The sequence below is a fragment of the Prionailurus viverrinus genome, chromosome F2 (genome assembly GCF_022837055.1).
Source record: "Prionailurus viverrinus isolate Anna chromosome F2, UM_Priviv_1.0, whole genome shotgun sequence".
Taxonomy (NCBI): domain Eukaryota; kingdom Metazoa; phylum Chordata; class Mammalia; order Carnivora; family Felidae; genus Prionailurus; species Prionailurus viverrinus.
Genome location: NC_062578.1, coordinates 66,746,807 through 66,767,511, shown reverse-complemented (window position 1 = coordinate 66,767,511; position 20,705 = coordinate 66,746,807). Strand labels below are relative to the sequence as shown.

The 20,705-nt window shown below is 47.3% G+C and overlaps 1 protein-coding gene, 1 long non-coding RNA gene and 1 other non-coding gene across 14 annotated transcripts in view; 2 read left to right on the top strand and 1 right to left on the bottom strand.

Annotated features, from left to right (window-relative positions):
* Positions 1 to 2,968: 2,968 nt before the first annotated feature.
* LOC125156300 (uncharacterized) lies at positions 2,969 to 19,510 on the top strand. 5 transcript variants are annotated; one of them, XR_007148531.1, is made up of 6 exons: positions 2,969 to 3,741; positions 4,320 to 4,629; positions 4,980 to 5,099; positions 5,931 to 6,088; positions 12,812 to 12,977; positions 17,956 to 19,510. It is a non-coding gene; the product is annotated as an uncharacterized LOC125156300 (long non-coding RNA). The 5 variants fall into 5 exon arrangements; XR_007148532.1 differs by lacking the exon at positions 2,969 to 3,741 and adding an exon at positions 3,957 to 3,983; XR_007148534.1 differs by lacking the exon at positions 2,969 to 3,741 and having other exon boundaries at positions 4,224 to 4,629; positions 19,094 to 19,510.
* Positions 6,933 to 7,005, top strand: TRNAM-CAU (transfer RNA methionine (anticodon CAU)). The gene has a single exon. It is a non-coding gene; the product is annotated as a tRNA-Met (tRNA).
* TBC1D31 (TBC1 domain family member 31) overlaps positions 12,685 to 20,705 on the bottom strand; it is a 75,039-nt gene continuing 67,018 nt past the window's right edge. For 6 of the 8 annotated variants that reach the window (XM_047842196.1, XM_047842199.1, XM_047842197.1 and 3 more), the window contains 2 exons: positions 15,820 to 15,912; positions 12,685 to 12,957 (listed from right to left, as the gene is read on the bottom strand). In XM_047842196.1, the coding sequence (XP_047698152.1) occupies positions 12,824 to 12,957; positions 15,820 to 15,912 (227 nt within the window). In that variant the 3' untranslated portion in view covers positions 12,685 to 12,823. Of the gene's footprint in view, positions 12,958 to 15,819; positions 15,913 to 16,283; positions 16,295 to 20,705 lie in introns of those variants that run through there. The other 2 variants (XM_047842198.1, XM_047842200.1) reach the window with 2 other exon arrangements.

The following is a 20,705-nucleotide window of genomic DNA, read 5'->3' as shown; positions in this document are numbered from 1 at the left end:
CAACCTCAGCCTAGAGCAGGCCCAGCAACCCACATACCTGCGAGCAAGAAAAATACATCCTTACTTTGAAAATGTTATGCTGAGTGAAATAAGCCAGACACAGAGGGACAAATATTGTATGATTCCATGTACATGAACTATCTCGAATAGGCAAATCCATTCAGACTAGATGAGAGGCTACCGGGAACAAGGGGGTGGGGGAAAGAGGGAGTTATTGTTTAATGGGTACGGTTTCTGCTTGGGGTGACACGAAGGTTTTGGGAATTGATAGTTCTAACGGTTGCCTGACATTGTAAATGTACCTGGTGCCATTGAATTGCTCACTTAAAATGGTTAAAATAGTAAATTTGGTGTATCTATCTTCTGCCACAATTAAAAAAAATAATGTAGGGGCGCCTCTGTGGCTCAATCAGTTAAGCATCCGACTTCAGCTCAGGTCACGATCTCGTGGTTCGTGGGTTTGAACCCCACATCCAGCTCTGCACTGACAGCCCAGAGCCTGGAGCCTGCTTCAGATTCTGTGTCTCCCCACCCCCCTCTCTGCCCCTCTTCCGCTTGTGCACACTCTTTCTCTGGAAGCAAGCAAGCAAGCAAGCAAGCAAGCAAAATCGTTGAATTTAGCACAATGGGTAGTGAATTGGATGGTGTGTGAATTACATTTCAATAAAGCTATTTTTAAAAAAGAAAAATACATGCTTGCCGTTTAAGCCATTGAGTTTTGAAGAATTTGTTAAGTAGCACTAATAAGGCAATTTTAGATTGAGAGAGTAGGTGTGTAGGTATGTAGTCTATAATGAACATGTCTTATTTGTGTAATATAAAATATGCAAAATCAGCATCTATTGGGTTCCCCTAAACAGGCCCCTCTTTCTTGTTTTCCTGCCTGTTGATGGCACCAGGACTTTTCTGGACATTGTTCATCCTAATTTCGAGTGCCTCTTGGCTTCTCTCTCTATCCTTGGCAGTTAGCCAGACCCCAAGTCCTGGCTGTTCCTAGAGTACGTGTCTCCACTGGCTCCCTAATCTCAGTCTCCACAGCCATCGCCTGGTAGGGCTTTTGTCGCCCTGGGCCTGGATTGTGTCGTGGGTTTCCCGGGTGGCCTCTCTGCCTGGGTCCATCCAGGCCCTGGGAGAGCAATAATTTGAATATGTTTCCATGAAGTTACCCTGTTCAGCTGGCCCTGAGGCCTTCTCTCCAAACACACACACTCAAGCACACACACTTTCCACTCTGTAAAATGGATTCACAACAGTCTCTGTTGCCTGTCAGTACACCCACGGGTATATGAAGAGGTCCTAAAATTGATCAGCTGGATGGTGGGGGGCAGGGGTGGGTTAGGCCACTGCTCCTTCTCCATCGCTTGTTTCCCATCTGCTCTTACTCCACTTTCAGGGTTGTAACATATGGGTGTGGAAGCCTCTGGCCCCTCCAGTAAGGGGACTGTTCGATTCAACATCACTTAGAAGTTGAGAAAACTAGGGGCACCTGGGTGGCTCAGTTGGTTAAGCTCCGCTCACGATCTCATGGTTCATGGGTTGGAGCCCCTTATCAGGCTCTGTGCTGACAGCTCAGAGCCCGGAGCCTGCTTCAGATTCTGTGTTTCTCTGTCTGCCCCTCCCCCAGTCATGCTCTGTCTCCCTCTCTCTCAACAGTAAATAAAAAACATTAAAAAAAGAAAAGTTGAGAGAGCTAAAGATTCTAATGACTAATTATTGTGGCTTTCAATTCAAAACTGAAAGAGGACCAACCAAGCTGCTAAATGGATGAAAATGATTTTTGAAGTATTTGTTAGGCTATAACTTGAAACATGCTTAAGGAATTGAGTTTTAGTGCTGAAATGAAACCCTTTCCACCTTTTTTCCTTCTTTATGTGAACAGTTTGTATGGATTCCATACAAACAATAAGCTGTTTTATTAATTTTTTAAAAAGAGGTGGGGTTTTTTTGTTTGTGATATGAAAAACAGGAATAAAATTAATGTTGAAACCCATCTTATTCTGGCAAAAAGTAATAGTCATACACTCTATGAACTACAGAGGATTAGAATGTTGCATCCATCTCTTGGATATTTGTTTTGGGTTAAGTTTTACATTTTTTTCATTTAATAATTATTCTTCAGATCTAGATATTTTTTTGATTCACCCGTACTAATAAAAATAGCAATATGTCAATTTAGAAGAAATTTTTGGCCCTTAGAGCCTTATGGTCATGAAGAAACAAGAAGACTGCAGTTTATGTACCTATTTTTGTTGCTGAGAGACATGTTAAGGCGATCGACTACAGTTATTAATCAGAATATGTATTATATGGGGTCAAAACTCTAGGAGCAGGGAATAAAATGGAAATAGAAGTTCGGGGCAGGGAAGTGAAATAAATGCAAACTTAACCAGCGCTAAAAGGGAGCTTGTCCATATAAATTTAAAATAGACTACGGGGGGGCAGAGTGCACCCGGGTGGTTAGCGGGTTGAGCGTCCAACTCTTAGTTTTCAGCTCAGGTCACGATCCCAGGGTCGTGGGATGGACACCCACCTCGGGCTTGTGCTCCGTGTGGAGCACGGAGATTTTCTCTCTCTTTCTCTCCTTCTGCTCCTCCCCTCACTCTTTCTTTCTCTAAAATTAAAAACAAAACAAAACAAAACAAAAAAACAAAAAAAACCCACCTCTTAAAAAGAAAACAAAATAGCTTATTATTTGTATGGAATTCATAGGATATTTTGATTTCACTGGATATATGTTTAAAAAACAGTATTATTTTTAGAAAATTTGCATACACTGGAAATTACATCTTTTGTGACTGCAATTATAATGAAAAAGTTTAGACATCAACATTCTTCAAGGAGGTGCCTGAATGTTTCCAATTTATTTCAGGGGGCGCACGTGAAGCAACACGTTCGTCAGTTGCTGCTGGGGGTTGGGGGAGAGAGGCCCAGCGTTGTCTGACGCCCTGCCCCCGCCCGGGCCCTGCTACCAGCGGTTCCAACTTAAGCCGGTTGTCTAATCGCCTTGAATTTGAGTTTGTGCACCTGTAGCTGCAGAACAGGGGTGGTGCTGACCCCTTCAGGTTGTTCCCGGAGTAAATGCGCCGCCTCAGGAAAAGTGTACGCTGGGAGGAAGAAGCGCCAGAGTCCACCCAAGGGAGCGGCGCAGGGAGTGGGGGAAGAAGCAGATGAGCAAGGAAAGTGGGATCAGATTTTTGCAGAGGGAGTGACTTTTTGCTTGGCTGAAGAAAGGCAAGGAAGAGGTCCCTGTCACAAGGTGCTTGACGGTGGGAAAAGCCTGCGAGCCTGGAGAACAGCCCGTCTAAGGGCCAGGAGGTGGAAAGGGCTTGTTTGGGGATTCCCCCCCACCCCCACCTCCGGCGCTGGCACAACCTGAGGTCCTGCCAGGCCTCCGCCATCAGTCACCCACTACCAGCCAGGCCTGGTAGTCTGCGACCCTGAGTCTGCGACCCTGGTGGGCAGGTGACACTGACCACCCCTTCCTCCGGACTCAATCAGAACACAGCCGGTGGCATCCAAGAGGTGCCAAGTGGGGACCCGGCGCCTGCCCAGGTTCTGCAAGAGCGTGGGCCTCGTGGAGGCAGGGAGGAAGCACGTGTGTGTCTCAGTACAGGGACTCGCTCGGAAAAGTCTTTGAGAACTGGTGACACACGTATTTGAAAGATGGAGACACTCTTTTTAGTGGAATATTTGTACCTCCTCCCCCCGCCCCGCCCAACTCCTGCGATCTACTCTCCGTAAGTACGTTTGGGTGATGATGTGGGGTCCCCTATGTAGGGGCCTAGACTGGTTCCCCGCACGCAGTCGTGGCGCAGTGTCCCCAGCAAGATCGAGTGGCCGCACCCCCAGACCATCCCCGCGTCCGCTCCCCTTTCCCCGCCCCTGTGCCCCGGCCAAGGGCCCGAAGAAGTTCTAGAACCAAACGGACCGCCCCGCCTCCCTTATCCCGCCTTCCGGCGCCAGGCAAACCGAAGCCCCGCTGGGTGAGGGCGGAGAGGGTTGGGCAAAGCTCCCCCTCGCGGCCATCGGGCTCGGCCAAGACTGGGTGCCCCGTGCAAACACGCCCCCCACCCCAGGCCTCCCCTCCTTCTTTTCTCCCTCCTTTCCCTTGTCTTCACCTTGTCGCCACCCCCCCCCCTCCCCCGCCTTCCTTTCCTCTTTCCCTTCTTCTCCCCCTTTCCCCTCCCTCCTCCTCCTTCCTTCTCCTCCTCCTCCTTCCTAGTTCCTGCAGTTTGGGTCTCTTTTAGGTTTGTTGATTTATAATTTTAAATAGGCAATAGATTAACACACTTGAGTATTTTATTTTCAACTCTTCAAAGGTATACAGTGAAAAGCCTTCACCCCAGAAGAACATCAGACAAGTCCCCTAACTGAGGAACCATCTATAAAGTATCTGACCAGTTCTCAAAACTGTCAAGGCCACCAAAAACAAGGCAAGACTGAGAAACTGCCACAGCCAGGAGGAGCCTAAGGAGACATGACCATTAAATGTGATGTGGGAGCCTGCATGGGATCCTGGAACAGAAAAAGGACATTTGGGGAAAACTAAGGAAATCCGAGGCAAGATGGACTTCAGGCAATAATATATCAATGCTGGTTCATTAACTGTAACCAAAGTACCACACTAACGTAAGATGTTGGTAATAGGGGAAACTGGGGGTGGGCTTTATGGGAACTCTGCTATCTAATTTCTCCATAAATCTAAAACTGTTAAAAAGTAATAGTTTACTTTAAAAAAAAAAGTCTTTATCCTATCCTTGCCTCTAACCATCATTTCCACCCACTCCCAATACATAAAAATCATTGATCTTAGTTTTCTGTGTATCCGTTCAGAGATGTAGGGTGCAAATACTAGCAAATACGAATATTCTTACCCCCACTTCATACTGTAACGACAGCACACCCCACACCCAGTTCTGCCCTTGCTTTCTTCACCTGTTTCATATCAGGCATAGAGCATTCTGTGTTCTTGTTTTCAGCCTGGAAAGACCCTCATTCCTGTGGCCAGTTCCCTGTTCATGGACTTGGGCTCTGCGATGTCTTGCAGTCCTAACAACGACTTGAGGACAAACCGAGGGCATAACCCTGGCAAACAGTGGGTGAGTTTATCTGTTGGCCTGCAGGACCCAGGAGCGACTCAGTTTGTAACAGTGGTAGACAGGGACCTCACAAGGGTTCTTATGAGGGTGTGTGTTGGGGGTTTCCCTCTCCAATCACTCTGCCCGCCCCCCCCCCCCCCCCCCCCCCCCCCCCCCCGGCCTCGAGCTCCTGCACCCGCGGGTTGGGGGGGGGGGGCGGAGAGAGGTTGTGCAGCGACCTCACCTCGAGCACCGCCCCTGTGTTGGATCCCCCCACTCCCAGGGAGCGTGGGTGGTAGAGCTGCCCCGAGGATTGGGTAGTCGTGGGGCTTCCACCCGCCACAGTGAGTGTGGGGAACTCCCCTAGGATTGGGTGGAACCCATCCACGAGTCCTGGGTCCAGACTGCCTGCACGACCAGCGACTCCCCCTAAAGAGACTCGATGCCCTTAAGAGCCCACCCCTGTCCCCCGGCCTCATCTGCCCTGGAGCTCGCTCGCAGTCTTTCCCCGTGTGGGTCTCGCTGACCTCCCGCACTCCAGGGGTCTCTCTCCAAAATATAGAGATCTGCCACCCACCCCACCCCCGACTCTCTTTCCCCCAGCTCTCAGGAGTTCTGGTGCCTGGTCTGAAGACGAAAGTATTTTCTCCACCTCCTCACACCCACCTTGCCATTCGCGCCCCTAACATCCCACCGTTTCTCCCAAATTCTGGGTGATTTAAAAAAAAAACTCCTCCCGCAACATTTTATAAGGACAAGTTTCAGAAAAATAGAAAACCTTGAAAGGCTTGTAGAGTGAGTGTCAGTATGCCCACCGCCAAGATTTACATTAACATTCCTCTGCTCCAGCAGACTTCGAATCTCTACCTCGCTGTCCTTGAAGTTGGCCCGCCAGCAAACTGCCTGAGTTTTTGAAGCACTTCAAACTTCCAACCGTCAGTGCATGCCCCCAAAGCCCTTCTGCACGCCGGTCGTCGGCTGGAGTTCATTCTTAATTTACGTTTCTTAAGGTAAAATTCACATACAGCGAAATATACAGATTTTAAGTGTGCCGTAATGGTAAGTGTGCCAGATGGTACATGGAAAAGTATTTACTAGTTTAATAGTTATGTATTTATTTTAAAGTGTATTAAAAAAAAAGTCGCTTTCCATGTATGATAGGGACATAGTTTCCTTTAACAATGAATGTAGTATGCAAAGGGCTAGGGGGAGGGGAGGGCAAAGGAAGAGAGGGGACTTCCAAAAAGCTGAGGCTGTGGCGAGGTGTCGTTTCCTGAGCTGCTGTCGCTTCTAAGAGTGGCGCAGCCGGCGAGCTCCGGGCCGCGGTGCAATCCTGGGGCGCCGGGAGGGGCTGGGCAGGCTGGATCGGGGATCCGCGGTGGGGCCGGAAGGGTGTGCATGTGTGCTTGCCTGTAAGTGTGTGTTTTCAAATCGTTATGCATCTGCGCTTCCACTCCCAAGTTTGAGGCTGGGAGTCCCTATGAACTCAGCACTCAGCACAGGGCCGGGAAAACAGTAGGTGCCCAGTAAGAGTTTCACTTGATCACAAGTGTGCAAACACTGTACAAAAATAAGGTAGTACAGCAGCAGGAAGAATCCCACTCCTCCGTGTCCTCACTACTCAGCGCAGTGGGGTCAAGCAAGCCAGAGTGTTTGTTGATTGACAAACAGCGGAGCAGGCGGAGGAAAACTCAGCGCGGGTAGTTGGTTGCCAAGGACGCGGGTCTGGCGCCAGCGTCGGCTGTGGGGTCTCACAACCCATTGCAGACAGAAATAAAGCCACCGCTTTCTGGGCATGCGCGCCCCGTCCCCGCACTAGCCTCATTACCCTACGGCCGCGAACAGCCCGTAGGTGCCTCGTTAGCGCAGTAGGTAGCGCGTCAGTCTCATAATCTGAAGGTCGTGAGTTCGATCCTCACACGGGGCACAATACTTTTGTTCTCTCCCCGTCTCCACTCCTGCCAGCACCAAGGGTTTTATTTGCTTGTCTGAGGACAGAAAGACCCCTGGCGTCCGCGCTTTTCCGCAGAGAGGTCTCCAGTGTGTCGTTAGGCTCGGTCTTGCCTCCCCGGAAGTACCGGCGCAGGGACGCTGCGTTTAGTGCAAAGCCTCCCTTCTCTGTTCGGGTCCGGGACCGAGGACGGGAAGGCGGAGGCACGATGACCCGGGGGCACCCTAGTAGACTGGTCCGCGCCGGGTGGGCCGAGACCTCGTAAGCCCTCGAGAAAGAATCGCACCCCTCCGCCCCCAGCCGTGCCACTCTCCCCCGTCCTCCTGTCCTGGCCCCGGAGCACCCGCAGTCGCCGGCGGGGCGCACGGTCTGGGGTTCGGCGGCACCGGTGCTCGGGGTCCAGCAGCGCGCTGCGGGCGCCGCGGGCGCAAGGCTCGCTCGGGGAGGCGCCGGAGCAGGTGGTCCCGGGAGGGGGCTGGTCCTTTTCGCTCGACAGCAGGGAAGGGTGGGTCTGCGAGCCGGCCAGGCTGCGCGGGGCACCGAGCACCGCCGTGCAGGGTGGGCTGCGGAGCTGGGAGGGGGCAGCGCCCGAGAGGGGAGGGAGAGGGGTCTTAGGGAGTTGGTGCCGGTGGCCGCTGCGGCGGCGTAGCGGGACGGGGGCCGTGTTGCGACTGCGTCCGAAACACGTGCTACAATTGCAGCCGTCACCAGTTAAGTTTCTGATAACTCTGTCGTGCCGCACAGGTCAAATAGCCACTTAGATGGAGATGTGATAGCTGGTATCTCCCCTTCACCGTTCAAGTTTTTGACGGCGGCACTAACCTCTGCAATTTCCCCCATCAGGGATGCGGTAATACTTTTGGTTTACTATCCTGAGAGGAAGCACCTTCCAGAGGCTTTCACTCAGCTCTTTTCACCGTAAGGACCCTTGGTCAGCGAGTCGTAGTGCCACTGCGGAGATTCTGCCATTTGTAGAATGTGTTTATTCCGAGTATGCATTCAGGTACTCAGAAAAGAACCGCAGTTGGCTTCATGGCCCTACTGCCTCCGCTGGGATTCAGACTTGTCCCAAGACCCTATCACCTGCCACCGTTAGCTCTAACTTTGGTGGACACAGGAATTGGTGTCAATTTAGAGCCAATGTCTAGGGACTCCTGGAAGGGCTGGGTGCTTTCTTTTCCCTACTACCAATCCTTCAAGTAAATGGCAACAGGCCCCTTTGGAAAAGCTTGGGGGATTATTTATAGCATAATATGTGGCCCTCACTCCTGCAGGACCCTTCCTCAAGGGGACCTGCCCCACCCCCCTTCAGTCAGATGGCTTTGGATCTGGAAATGAGTGTAGGTCTGGAAAGGGTGACAGGCATGGGTCTCCACTGTGACGGCTCAAGTCAGGTTTTCAGACACCAGGTCTGAAGTTTCCCTGTTACATATATCAAGCAAGCAACATTTTCGTAGGCTGGCAACTATTTCATTCTTCTTTGGCAACTAGTTCATTCTTTTTTTAAATTTTTGTTTTTAGTGTTTGAGAAAGAGACAGAGTGTGGGGGGGGGGGGAGGGACGGAATGTGAGTGGGGGAGGAGCAGAGAGAGAGGGAGACACAGAATTCAAAGCAGGCTCCAGGCCCGTCAGCACAGAGCCTCTGAGCTGTCAGCACAGAGCCCGATGCGGGCCTCCAACTCATGAACCTGGAGATCATGACCTGAGCCGAAGTCAGGCGTTTAACTTACTGAGCCACCTAGGTGCACGGATGTTTATTTATTTTTGAGAGAGAGAGAGAGAGAAAGGGAGAGAGAGAGAGAGAATGAAGGGGAAGGGGCAGACAGAGAGGGAGACACAGAATCCAAAGCAGGCTCCAGGCTCTGAGCTGTCAGCACAGAGCCCGATGCAGGCTCGAACTCACGAACTGAGAGATCATGACCAGAGCTGAAGTCAGGGGCTTCCCGACTGAGCCACCCAGGCGCCCCGCAACTATTTCCTTCTTAGGGACAAGGGAATCCATTACCAAGAGCCCAAAGACGCTACTACTGCAGCTTCTGTGCTGCCCGCTGCTCTAAATGGTTGTCTCTGGTAGCTGAATGCCGCCACTTAGCCTCTGCTACTACGGAATCCCGTCACCTGCACTGAAATCAGGGAGCATATCAACAACGGCATCTCTCACCCTCCCGCATCACCCACAGAATGCCACCACAGAGCTTTTCAAGTTCACAGATACTCCCTTCACTCGGTGCCTCAACGAAGGGAGCGTCTTTGGGGCTGAGCATGTGGTTGGGCCGTGAGCCGGAAGTTCGTATGTAATAAGTCCACTCCTACATTCCTACCTTCCTGGGCTTTTGGATTCTGCCGTCCACATCATGCCAGGCAAACCCTGGCATCTTAATTTGATTTAAAAAAGGCAAACATTGAGTCCACATCGCTGTCAACCAATGAAGTCAAGTGTGAGAACCACTTTTAATTGCATGGGAATGCCAGTTACCAGTTTATCGCCTCTCAGCTCCAGCGTCACCCTTCCTTACCTGCCCTGCAATAACCCCCTGGATTCCAGCCCTTCTACGGTGTGCAGGACAGCAAGCTGTCGGCAGGGGGTGCTGGAGGAAGCGGCAGGAGGAATGGGCCTCCTCTTAGTTCCCAGGTGCTGTGCTGCTTATTCTTGCCCCGCTTCTCATAACCAGTGAGAGTGTGTGGGAATGGCCGGGGTACTCCGCCGCAGCCGTGTGCCCTGAATGCCCAATCTCCCAGTGACTCCAGGGCCTCGGCCCGATGACCACTTTGCCACAATCCTCCCAACACGGAGAGGGCCTGTTCCAGGTCTGGAGCCAGAAAGCAGCCCCTGACACGCTCTCGGCACTTGCCTTCCAGCCTCGGTTTGCTGTGTCCCGGAGGGTGGTTTCCCGTGGCCCTCTCAACACGCACAGTGCAGAGGGGGCACCCCCCCCCCCCCGGACAACACTCCAGGGAGTAAGAGGAGCCTCCTTTCCGAGTTAGTCCTTCATTTACTCTCCCCTGATCAGTCCTGGGTACCCTTTACATCTATACATCTTTAAGTTAGCTACTCGCTTATAGTTTAATAACTCATTGTATCTTAAAGTTTTCCTGTTAAGATCACCATGCGGTGTGTCTCCTAACTGGGTCCAGATAGTAACTCCAGAAGCTGTGCCGGATGCACTCCTACTAATAAGTCAACCTGCTCGCAGTCCTTGTAGCGGCTCTTGCCGCTGTGACGGTCGGGGGCGGTGGTTGACTGTGCAAGGGCCTTTAGCAAATGCTCAAGTCTTGCTCAACATCAGAGAGCTCGTACTAGACAAGAACCATATGAATGTAATAAACGTTAAACGGGTTAATTTATTTGACACCACTGAATTCATACTGCAGAGAAGTGCTTAAGTGCAGCCAATGTGGAGAATTTAGCTGAAGCCCCGAATTTATCCAACACTGAACCATTTACACCAGAGAGAAACCTTATGAATGTAATAAATATGAAAAGGCCTTTGGAAACTGCTCTGCTTTCACAAATTCAAGGATTCAAGGGAGTACCAGAGAGAAGATACCAGGAGTGGGAAGAATTTTTGCTAAGCTCAACCTTTATTCAATTCCCAGAGAATTTACATTATAAAGAATCTGGGGGTAAGTTGAAGTTATGCCAAGAAGCAGAAAGAGATAATCAGAAATGTGTTTATGTATTTTATGAAGTGTGATAGCCTTTGAAATGCCAACCAAGCACATATGACCGGAGAGTCAAGCAAATATCTGAAATCTGCTAAGGCAGTGACGTTAGCAAGAGTATTACTGGGAGAACTGTAGATTCAGAGAAAATTAAGAATGTGGTACGAACTTCATTTGGGTGTTAGTATGCATAACTCCCTTTCACTGGATAAAGGGAAGCTTTTTTTAAATGAAATACTGTAATACTATAAAAGAGATGTGGGTAGTTGCAAAACCAGTCTGAGTAGGTTTAAGTTTTCACAGAAGGGGACCTGAAGTAGAGGTAAAAATGGGCCTTATACAGCTGATTCTGGCTGGCAGGATCGGGAATATTTAAAAATTTATTTCTTAACGTTTATTTTTGAGAGAGAGAGAGACAGACAGCACAAACAGGGGAGGGGTAGAGAGAGAGGGGGACACAGAATCTGCAGCAGGCTCCAGGCTCTGGGCTTATCAGAACAGGGCCTGATGAGGGGCTCAAACTCACAACTGTGAGATCATGACCTGAGCCAAAGTCGGACGCTTAATGACTGAGCCACGCAGGCGCCCCAGGATTGGGAATATTTTAGAATTTGAATGCTTTTAAGTGACCAAGCAATTTCTAGTTCACCCAAGTTCCCATCATTATACATTTTATATTCTGTGACTTCCCTATTGCCAAACACACACCAGCCTGGCCCTTGAAGGCAGGTTTGTGATGACCTGCAAATGAACAAAAAAGTAGACTGAAGAAAGTGCTCTTGGGAAACCAATGCCTTGCCTCAGGACTTTGCCTATTAGCCAAGAGAGCATTTTGCTTACTGAAGTATTTGGTTTACTATAAGATTATGCTTTATGACCACAGAAACAAGAATTACTATTACATATTACATGCTTACTATATGTCAAGCACAATACCAGAACTTTACATTATCTTAATCCTCACCTCAAGTCCCTGAGCTATTTCTATCTTTCCTTTTATTTTTTTAAGATTTTAAGTAATCTCTAGGGGCGCCTGGGTGGCGCAGTCGGTTAAGCGTCCGACTTCAGCCAGGTCACGATCTCACGGTCCGTGAGTTCGAGCCCCGCGTCAGGCTCTGGGCTGATGGCTCAGAGCCTGGAGCCTGTTTCCGATTCTGTGTCTCCCTCTCTCTCTGCCCCTCCCCCGTTCATGCTCTGTCTCTCTCTGTCCCAAAAATAAATAAAAACATTGAAAAAAAATTAAAAAAAAAAAAAAAAGATTTTAAGTAATCTCTACACCCAACATGGGGCTTGAATTCACAACCCCAAGATTAAGAGTCACATGCTCTACCAACTGAGCAGGGCAGGTGCCCCTTTACCTTCCTTTTATAAAGGGGTTCACGGGGGCACCTGGCTGGCTCAGTCGGTTAAGCATTTGATTTTGGCTCAAGTTATGATCCCAAGGTTGTGGGATTGAGCCTTGGGATTCTCGTTCCCTCTCCCTCTGCCCCTCCCAACTTGCACACGCACATGCACATGCACTCTCTCAGAATAAATAAACTTTAAAAAAAAGAAAAAGAAATGGTTCAGGGAAGGTTCCAGAAGTAATCTGCCCTAGATGATGAAGTTGTGAGGAGCCCTGTTATGGAGCTCAGGGCCCAAGTGAGAGAGCGGCCAGTGCTGTCCGGAGAAGGAGAGACGGAGACCCCAGGGTGGGCTTGCCAGCAAAGAGGAGACCCCCGCCGCCGGGGGACAGCACGCTGTGGTGCACACTGTCGGTGCCCTAAATTTCCTGCTGCCTTCCCCCTCAGTTCTGGTCGGACAGTTGTTGAGATGGTTTCCTGTTCTTTACTTTTCTGTTTATCTTTAAAATAAACTCTCATCAACTAAAGTTAGAGGTTTATGCTGGTCCTTGTGACCTGAAAGATCCTAATACGAGCTTTAATAGCTTCACAAATTTTATTATGAAAAGTACAAGAAGACATTTACAAGCCCAAAAGCATCAGAATGAAATAGTCCACATAATTTTTATACATACATTTTTCTATACAAGAAGTTGATTTCTGTAGGGATATAAAATAAATAATGTAAAAATCAGTGCCACTGATTGCCAAGTAGGTATCTCTCTCTCCACCTCAAGGTGACCAGCCTCCTACGTGGCCAAAAGATGAGGTGTTCGGCATCTGTTACGAGCCTGGGCCGTGAGCCTCTGGCGAAGATTTCTCACTCTCTCCATAAGATCCTGTTCCATGGTGTCCCATTGTACTCTTCTTTGATTTAAAGAAACTTGAAAACAAAATTTTAAGGTAACAATAGTTTAATGTTCTGATATTAGCAACGATACAGCATGGATTTTAAAGGTAAACATGTTGCAAAAAATCAGTAATGAAATGATATTTGAAAAACCAAATTTCTTTAACAAAAAACTTAATGTGTTGTTCCCTATACTGTTCCATTTACAAGCCAAGTTTTATTTGTTGAATTGAATGAATGTTATCAGAGAAAGAGAACTCATCTACTTTTGGTTATTTACCATTTGTTTTTTATTTGGGGGAGATAGACAATCTTTATTAACAATAGTTTTTTTAGTATTTTTAATTATTTAATATATTTTAATTATTTAATAATATAAATAATTTTATTTTTGAGACAGAGAGCGGGGGAGGGACAGCGAGAGGGAGACACAGAATCCCAAGCAGGTTCTAGGCTCTGGGCCGTCAGCACAGAGCCCGACGCAGGGCTTAAACCTGAGCCGAAGTTGGATGCTTAACCGACTGAGCCACCCAGGCACCCCGTCAATCTTTTAAATTAGGAACAAATCTTGTCCAAGAGAGGATGAGTGAGTTCTTTGCAACAGTAAGTTTCCTCACTATGATACTTAATGGTATTGAAACAAAGCATTCTGAGTTGCCAAAATTAATATTTAGAAATGTATACCAAGACTACTTTCCCAATGACTAAATACAAATAAATGGTTTTAATAGTGGCCAACACAGGGAGAGTCAAATTAAAATATTACAGTGTGTCTAACCAAGTGTAACAGCCATTTCATACTGAGTTGGGGTGGCGGGGGGGGGGGGGGGGGGCCGGCTAGTAAACACTGGAATCTGAAGAAAAAAAAAAGCACCTTAAAAAAACACTTCTCTCAGGGTACCTGGGTGGCACGGTGGGTTAAGTGTCTGACTTCGCCTCAGGTCATGATCCCATGGTTCATGGGTTTGAGTTCCACGTGGGCTCTGCGCTGACAGTGTGGGGCCTGCTTGGGATTCTCTCTCTCCCGCTCTCTGACCCTCCCCCACAGGCATGCTCTCGCTCTCAAAATAAATAAACTTAAAAAAAAAAAATCCACTTCTCTTAAATGTAGTTACATATGCAGTCAGCTCCAATTCCAGAAAACTATATTTTCCTGCAAAGGAATACAACGTTTATGGTCTTATTTTGCTGCTAAATAACCTAAACTTACCAAATGTCTTGAACTTGATTTTCTAATTTAGAATTATCTAACTAAAAATTTAAGTTCTGACATGTCAGCATAGAGAACAGTTGAGAATCTCGTGTACTTTCATTTGACTGATGCATGGCTTTTGGTTTAATTCATATTCTGACACAGAATTTACAGATACAGGTAAAGTATGAGTTAACAAAAATATACAGTACTAGAGTCTCATGACTTGTTATTTATTAGGTATATTTCTTATAAAGCTTGTTTGTCTTTAGAGGCCACTGTATAAAAATCTGTTCTTTTTTTTTTAATGTTTATTTTTGAGAGACACAGAGAGAGAGACACAGAGCGTGAGTGAGGGAAGGGCAGAGAGAGAGGGAGACACAGAATCTGAAGCAGGCTCCAGGCTCTGAACTGTCAGCACAGAGCCCAACACAGGGCTCGAACTCACAGACTGAGAGATCATGACCTGAAGTCGGACGCCCAACCGACTGAACCACTCAGGTGCCCCTAAAAATCTGTTCTTCTAAAAGAACTCAGAAGATCTTGTTAAATTCCGCTTCTTCTATATGACAGTTTTATTGAAAAAGTCGGTGGAAATCAAAGTCTAACAGGGTTTCTTGTTCCTTCCCCCATTTTAAAAAGAAATCAAATACTTTATTGGGAAAACTGTCAGCTCCTTTATGAGTTAATGACCATATTTCTGACCCACCCTGTCCCTTCCAAAAATAAAACTTCAGTGGATCAAGTGGAGGGATCAAAGGTTGGCTAATCAGGGCGCCTGGGTGACTCTTGACTTCCTGCTCAGGTCATGATCTCACAGTTCAGGAGTTTGAGCCCCATATCGGGATCTGTGCTGACGGTGCAGAGCCTGCTTGGGATGCTCTCTCTCCCTCTCTCTCTGCCCTTCCCCTGCTCTTCTTCTCACTTGCTCTCAACAAAAGAGTTCAGCTCATCAGCATGAAGCCGATGGTCTCCAGCAGTTCCAACACCAGTGGCCTCAGCGGTCCATCACGGTGCCGAGAGCAAACACACATTTTCAGGGGCTGCTGGATGGAGCCCAGCCCAGAAGAAGAGAGTCAGAAAATTTCAAATATGTAATAGCTTTGAAAACCAATGCTCAGATTTTCTTTCCAGAAGGATGTAAAAAACAGTTACGAATGTCACTAATGTAGTGAGTAACAGACTTCTGTAGCAGCCCGCAACCGTTTCTGGACAATGAAATTCATTCCGGTGCTAACGAAATCGCATCGATATCTGGCAAACGCTCCTGACTTGGTTTCGGTCTGATCTCTTTTTAACTCCCCATTAGAAATTTGAGAATTTTGCTCCCTCCATTTCAGGATTGCCATTATCCATGCCCTGGGAAAATGGCGTCAATATGCTGTAAATATAATTCAAGCCACAATCTTGCTTAAGTTAATGCTAAATTTTAAATGGCAGAAGAGGGGCACCTGGGTGGCCCAGTAGGCTGGGCGTCCAACTCTTGATCTCAGCTCAGGTCATGATGTCACGGTTCTCGAGATCGAGCCCCGAGTTGGGCTCTGTGCTGACAGCAAGGAGCCTGCTTGGGATTCTCTCTCCCTTTCTCTCTGCCCCTCCCCAGCTCACGTGATCTCTTTCTCTCTCTCAAATAATAAAACTTTAAATAAATAAGTGAATGAATGATAAATGATCGAAGAAATATTTATTGCTTATCAACTTACTGTGTGTTGAGGAATCCACTTCAGAACTGTCCTTTAATTGTGAGGTTCTAGGCACATAGCCTGAGGCAGCCTGTCCACTTTGGCATCTGGGCACTGTCACAGCAGTGAGGAGATAGAGAAGACATGTGGGAGCGAGTAGGAAGCCTTTCTTAATTGCAAACGGTCCCTAGGAAATTACAACTGCCAAGGATGAAAGCCCCTAATGTTTCTATCGAGAGGAGCCGCCGTCAACATTCTGGAGGCAGGGTAAGTGCAGCGAAGGCTGAAGTTCTGGTGACGTATTTTATTTATTTATTTTTAATTGATTTATTTTTGAGAGAGGGAGAGAGCACATAAGCAGGAGAGGGGCAGAGACAGAGGAAGAGAGAGAGAGAGAATCCCACTGGCAGGGCAGCTAGGCGCCGCTAGCTAGAGGTGTTTTTAAAATATGTCCCCAAGGGGCACCTGGGTGGCTCAGTCTGTTAAGCGTCCGATGCTTGATTTCAGCTCCGGTCATGATCTCGCGGGTTGTGGGCTCGAGCCCCTGTTGGGCTCTGCTTGCACAGGGTCTGCTTGGGATTCTCCCTCTGCCCCTCCCCCACTCTCTCAAAATAAATACATTAAAAAAACCCCACCTTTAGCTAAAACAAAAAGCCAACAAACAATGCAAAAGTAGCGACGTTAGGACAGAGATCCCAAACATTTCTTGGAAAAGATCATGAACTGTGATGAGCAAGCCCTCCCTGAGGACTACTGGGAGCCCACCTCTGGCGGCTTCCTGCACACGGGGCCTAATCTCAGCAGCAGAGAGCAAATGAGAAGCTGCGAGAGGCAGGCGCCCCTGAGACCTTCCGGAGCAGCTGGCACAGCAGTGTTCCAGAACCGACCTGGGGCCTCCCCTGGTTTGAATCACTCTCATCTCAAAAGTTATACTTGCCCCTCAGCTGTGTCTTCTCTGTTCTCCAACTCCTACAGCCTTTCATCCAGTAAAACACCAAGGTCTTTTTTTGATTTTTCATCCTCACAAGAGTCATGACTGTTCCTTCCTTTCTACTCCCATTACTAGGGTCCAAGCCTCCAGGAGTCAGGCCCACTGGAGTTACACTGACTCATTAAGATGCCTGCCTTTTACCTGGTCTCAAGGGCTTTAGCTAATGGTTCAATGAGTCATTAAGACTATTTGGGGCTAATTATCAAATGACTAATTTGAACTGGTGTGGGGAAATGGAATGTAAGCCTCGTCTTCAAAATATCTGAAGGGCTGTCATGTGGCAGAGGTAATAGATGTAATCTGCATTTGCTCCAAAGAACGGTTTCTAATGAGAGAATTTACTAAAACACACACACACACACACACAAAACCCTATTCAACTTTACAGAAGGAAGACATAGCTTTTAAATAAAATACTGGAAGAAATAGAATCAGGTAGTGAGCTCGCCAGCTCTGTAATATTCTGGCATAAGCTAGATATGCACTATTCGCTACTGTAGTGTCGCAGAGAGGATTCACACGGCAGGCCCTGGTTCTCCAGATCCTTCCACGTCTGAGACCCCACTGTGCCTTGTCTCGCATCCGTCCCCTAAAACCCATCGTGCCCGTGGCTGTTTACATCCCCTTCACAAAGGGCCACGGTGTAAACACGAGGTACCTGTTCCAGTGCCGAATGGTCCCCTCTGCCTACAGCCATGTTTCACACACTGCTGAGCAGACTCACCTATGAAATTGTACAACAAAAATCCAGCTTTCTAGCTTCTATCCCAATTCTCCCTAATTCAATCACTGTAGGTGAGGTCCTGAGTATGTATTTTTTTAATCTGTAATTTACCAAAAAAAAAAAAAAAAAGAAAAAAAAAGCTGATTGTAACAAATTAGAACGCATAAAGTAAAAAGCCAAAAAGTTCCTTTCATGTACTTTTGTACCACGATTTATTCTTTTTCTTCACTTAATGTAATATATTTTAAAGCCCCAAAGGTGATTCATATTAGTTTAAATCAGTATTTATGTACTGAATTTGTATTGTGAGTATCACAAAATCCAAAAGGAATAAAAGGTACGTACTACAATTCCTTCCTTTTTGTAACCCTGCGCACCAAGTTCCTTCCCCAGGAGGTAAGCCCTACACTAGTGTTTCCAGGTCATTCTGCTGTGTATCCAGGTTGGCAAACAGGATGTGGCCCGATTCCTGAGCCTGGCACTGATGGTCCCTGTCTTCTTCAGTGGTCTCGATAACTACTCTGCTCCAGCCGGTCTAACTTCTGTCACCACCACGGGCAACTTTCTCCCATGGATTCATTGCATCCAACATGTTCTATCATGTATGAGTGGAGTTCATGGAGGCTTTGGTTGGTGAATCCACAAAAATTATAAGGGAAGAAACTCTGTGTGTGTGTGCGCATGTTCCTGGGAAGATTCTCAGAGGGGCCTACGGTCCGTACATGGTTTTGCCATAGACAATGGTGTACCGCCATGCTAGAAAGCCGTAACAAAATGGAAGATCACCCGGGCTCTATGTTCTCATTTTACAAATGAGCAAAGTGAAGACCAGTCAACATTTCTGAACAAATCCAAATGAAGAAACACAAGTGGCTAAATAAACTGCCCCGAGGTCTACAGCTTAGTGACTCCGGCCAAGTTTCACGGACCATAAAGCTGGGACTAGGACCCGGTGCGCCTGTTGCCCGGGCCGGGGTCTTGCGCCACGTGGTGAAACCCTCCCTCTGAGTGTGTTCCTGTGGCACCAGGCCTGTCCTCTTTTTAAAGGCCCAGTAATTTAAAACCTGGTCAAACGGCCCCACCTGTTACCACCTGGGAACAGCACTTACTAACGTCTTTTTTTAAAATAACGGTTCACTGACATATAATCCACATACCAGAAAATTGATCCTGGTGAAGTGTACGATTCAGCGTTCTTAGTATATTCCCAGAGTTGTACAACCATTAGTTGTACAACCATCACCACTAATCTAGAACATTTTCATCATCCCAACTCCTCGCAGCCATTTGTGGTCACCCTCCCGATCCCCCTGAAACCACCAATCGACTTTCTGCCTCTATGGATCTGCCTGTTCTAAACATTTCACATGAATAAAATCATAGGCTATGTGTACTTTCGTGTCTGGCTCCTTAAACTTAGCATAAGGTTTTTAAGGTTCACCCACATTTTTATTGCTATGGAAGTTTCCATCGTATGGATATACTATATTCTGTTGGCCGATTCCTGGTCTGATGGATATCCAGGTTGTTTATACTTTTTGGCTATTATGAATAACGATGCTATGCACATTCACGTACAGGTTTTTGTGTGGACGTGTTTCCGAATCTCCCGGGCACATGCCTACGAATGGAACTGCCAGATCACACAGCTACCCTACACTTAGCCCTCCGAGAAGCTGCCAGACTGTCTCCCAAAGTACACCACGTTACATCTCCTCTAGCACTGTTCCAATTGTTCTCTGACCCTCGTCAGCACGTGTTATTATTGTCTAATTACGGTCATGCTAGTGGGTGTGAAATAGTATCTGTGTTTTTGTATTTAAAAAATGTTTTCCTCATGTGGTTTTGGTTTGTATTTCCCTGATGAGTAATGAAGTTAAACAGCTTTTCATGTGTATTGTGGTCATGTGTATCTTCTTTGGAGAACTGTAAATTCGTATCTTTTGCCCGTTTAAAACTCTGGACTAAAAAAAAATAAAAATAAAAAAATAAAACTCTGGACTAATACTGTTTTACAGGACGTGACTATTCAGCTACAATGTAAGTTTATGGACCTGGGATTTTAGGGGTAGCAAGGGCCATTCACATTGTCCAGAAGGTTCTGTTTTCTAGAAAATAATAAGAATTTCCTCCCCCACTGCTAATAGAGATTTGACACTAAGCAAAAATTTGAAATAAATGACCCGTCACTGGCACACTCTTATCTGGTTCCTACCGCATACTCCTCTATTCTAGGCCCTGAGTGACAAACCAATGCTGAGCGCCTCCAATCAAAATGCCATTTTCCTAATTACAGCTGATTATCTTCCAGTGTTAAGATCAAATGACTGATTTCATTTATACACCCTGATTAAGAAAATGACAAATCCTTACACATTTGCCTTTTGAAAAATGGACGATTCTTAACCAAATGGTCTCTCGTTGGTGAAATTTAGGAAAGTTCAAAAAAAGTTAGGTAGCATGGTGGGAAGAGCCCACGGAGGCAGCGGGGCCAATACGCAAGACTACTGATTTCTGATGAGGGAAGGGGAAGAAGCTCTTTAGAGTTTCTTCCTTTTTTGTACTTCTAAATCCATAGCTTCTCTAAAAGCCACATGAATTGTCTCTTCCTAGAGGAGGGGTGAGTGTGAGAGGGTTAGTGACAGGTCGCGGCTCCACTGGTTACTGTCTTCTGTAGGCCGGTTGTAAATATTTACTTTTTTTTTTTTTTTTAACGTTTATTCATATTTTGAGAGACAGAGCATGAGTGGGGGAGGGGCAGAGAGAGGGGGAGACAGAATCCGAAGAAGGCTCCAGCCTCTGAACTGACAGCACGGAGCCCGACGCGGGGCTCGAACTCACAGACTGTGAGATCATGACCTGAGATGAAGTCAGACGTTTAACCAACTGAGCCACCTAGCCCTGTAAATATTTACTTTGTGCAACGAGTGACACTCTTCTCTCCCTGCTTCTTTGTGGGCTGGGGTGCTATCTGGGACCTAAATCTAAAGCATGACAGCTGGGGTGCCTGGGTGGCTCGGTCAGTTGAGCATCCAACTCTTGATTTTGGCTCAGGTCATGATCTCATGGTTGTGGGATGGAGTCCCGCATTGGGCTGTGCTGACAGCACGAGCCCACTTTACATTCTCTCTCTCCCCCTGCCCCCCTCCGCCCCATGCTCATTCGCATTCTCTCTCAAAATAAATACACACA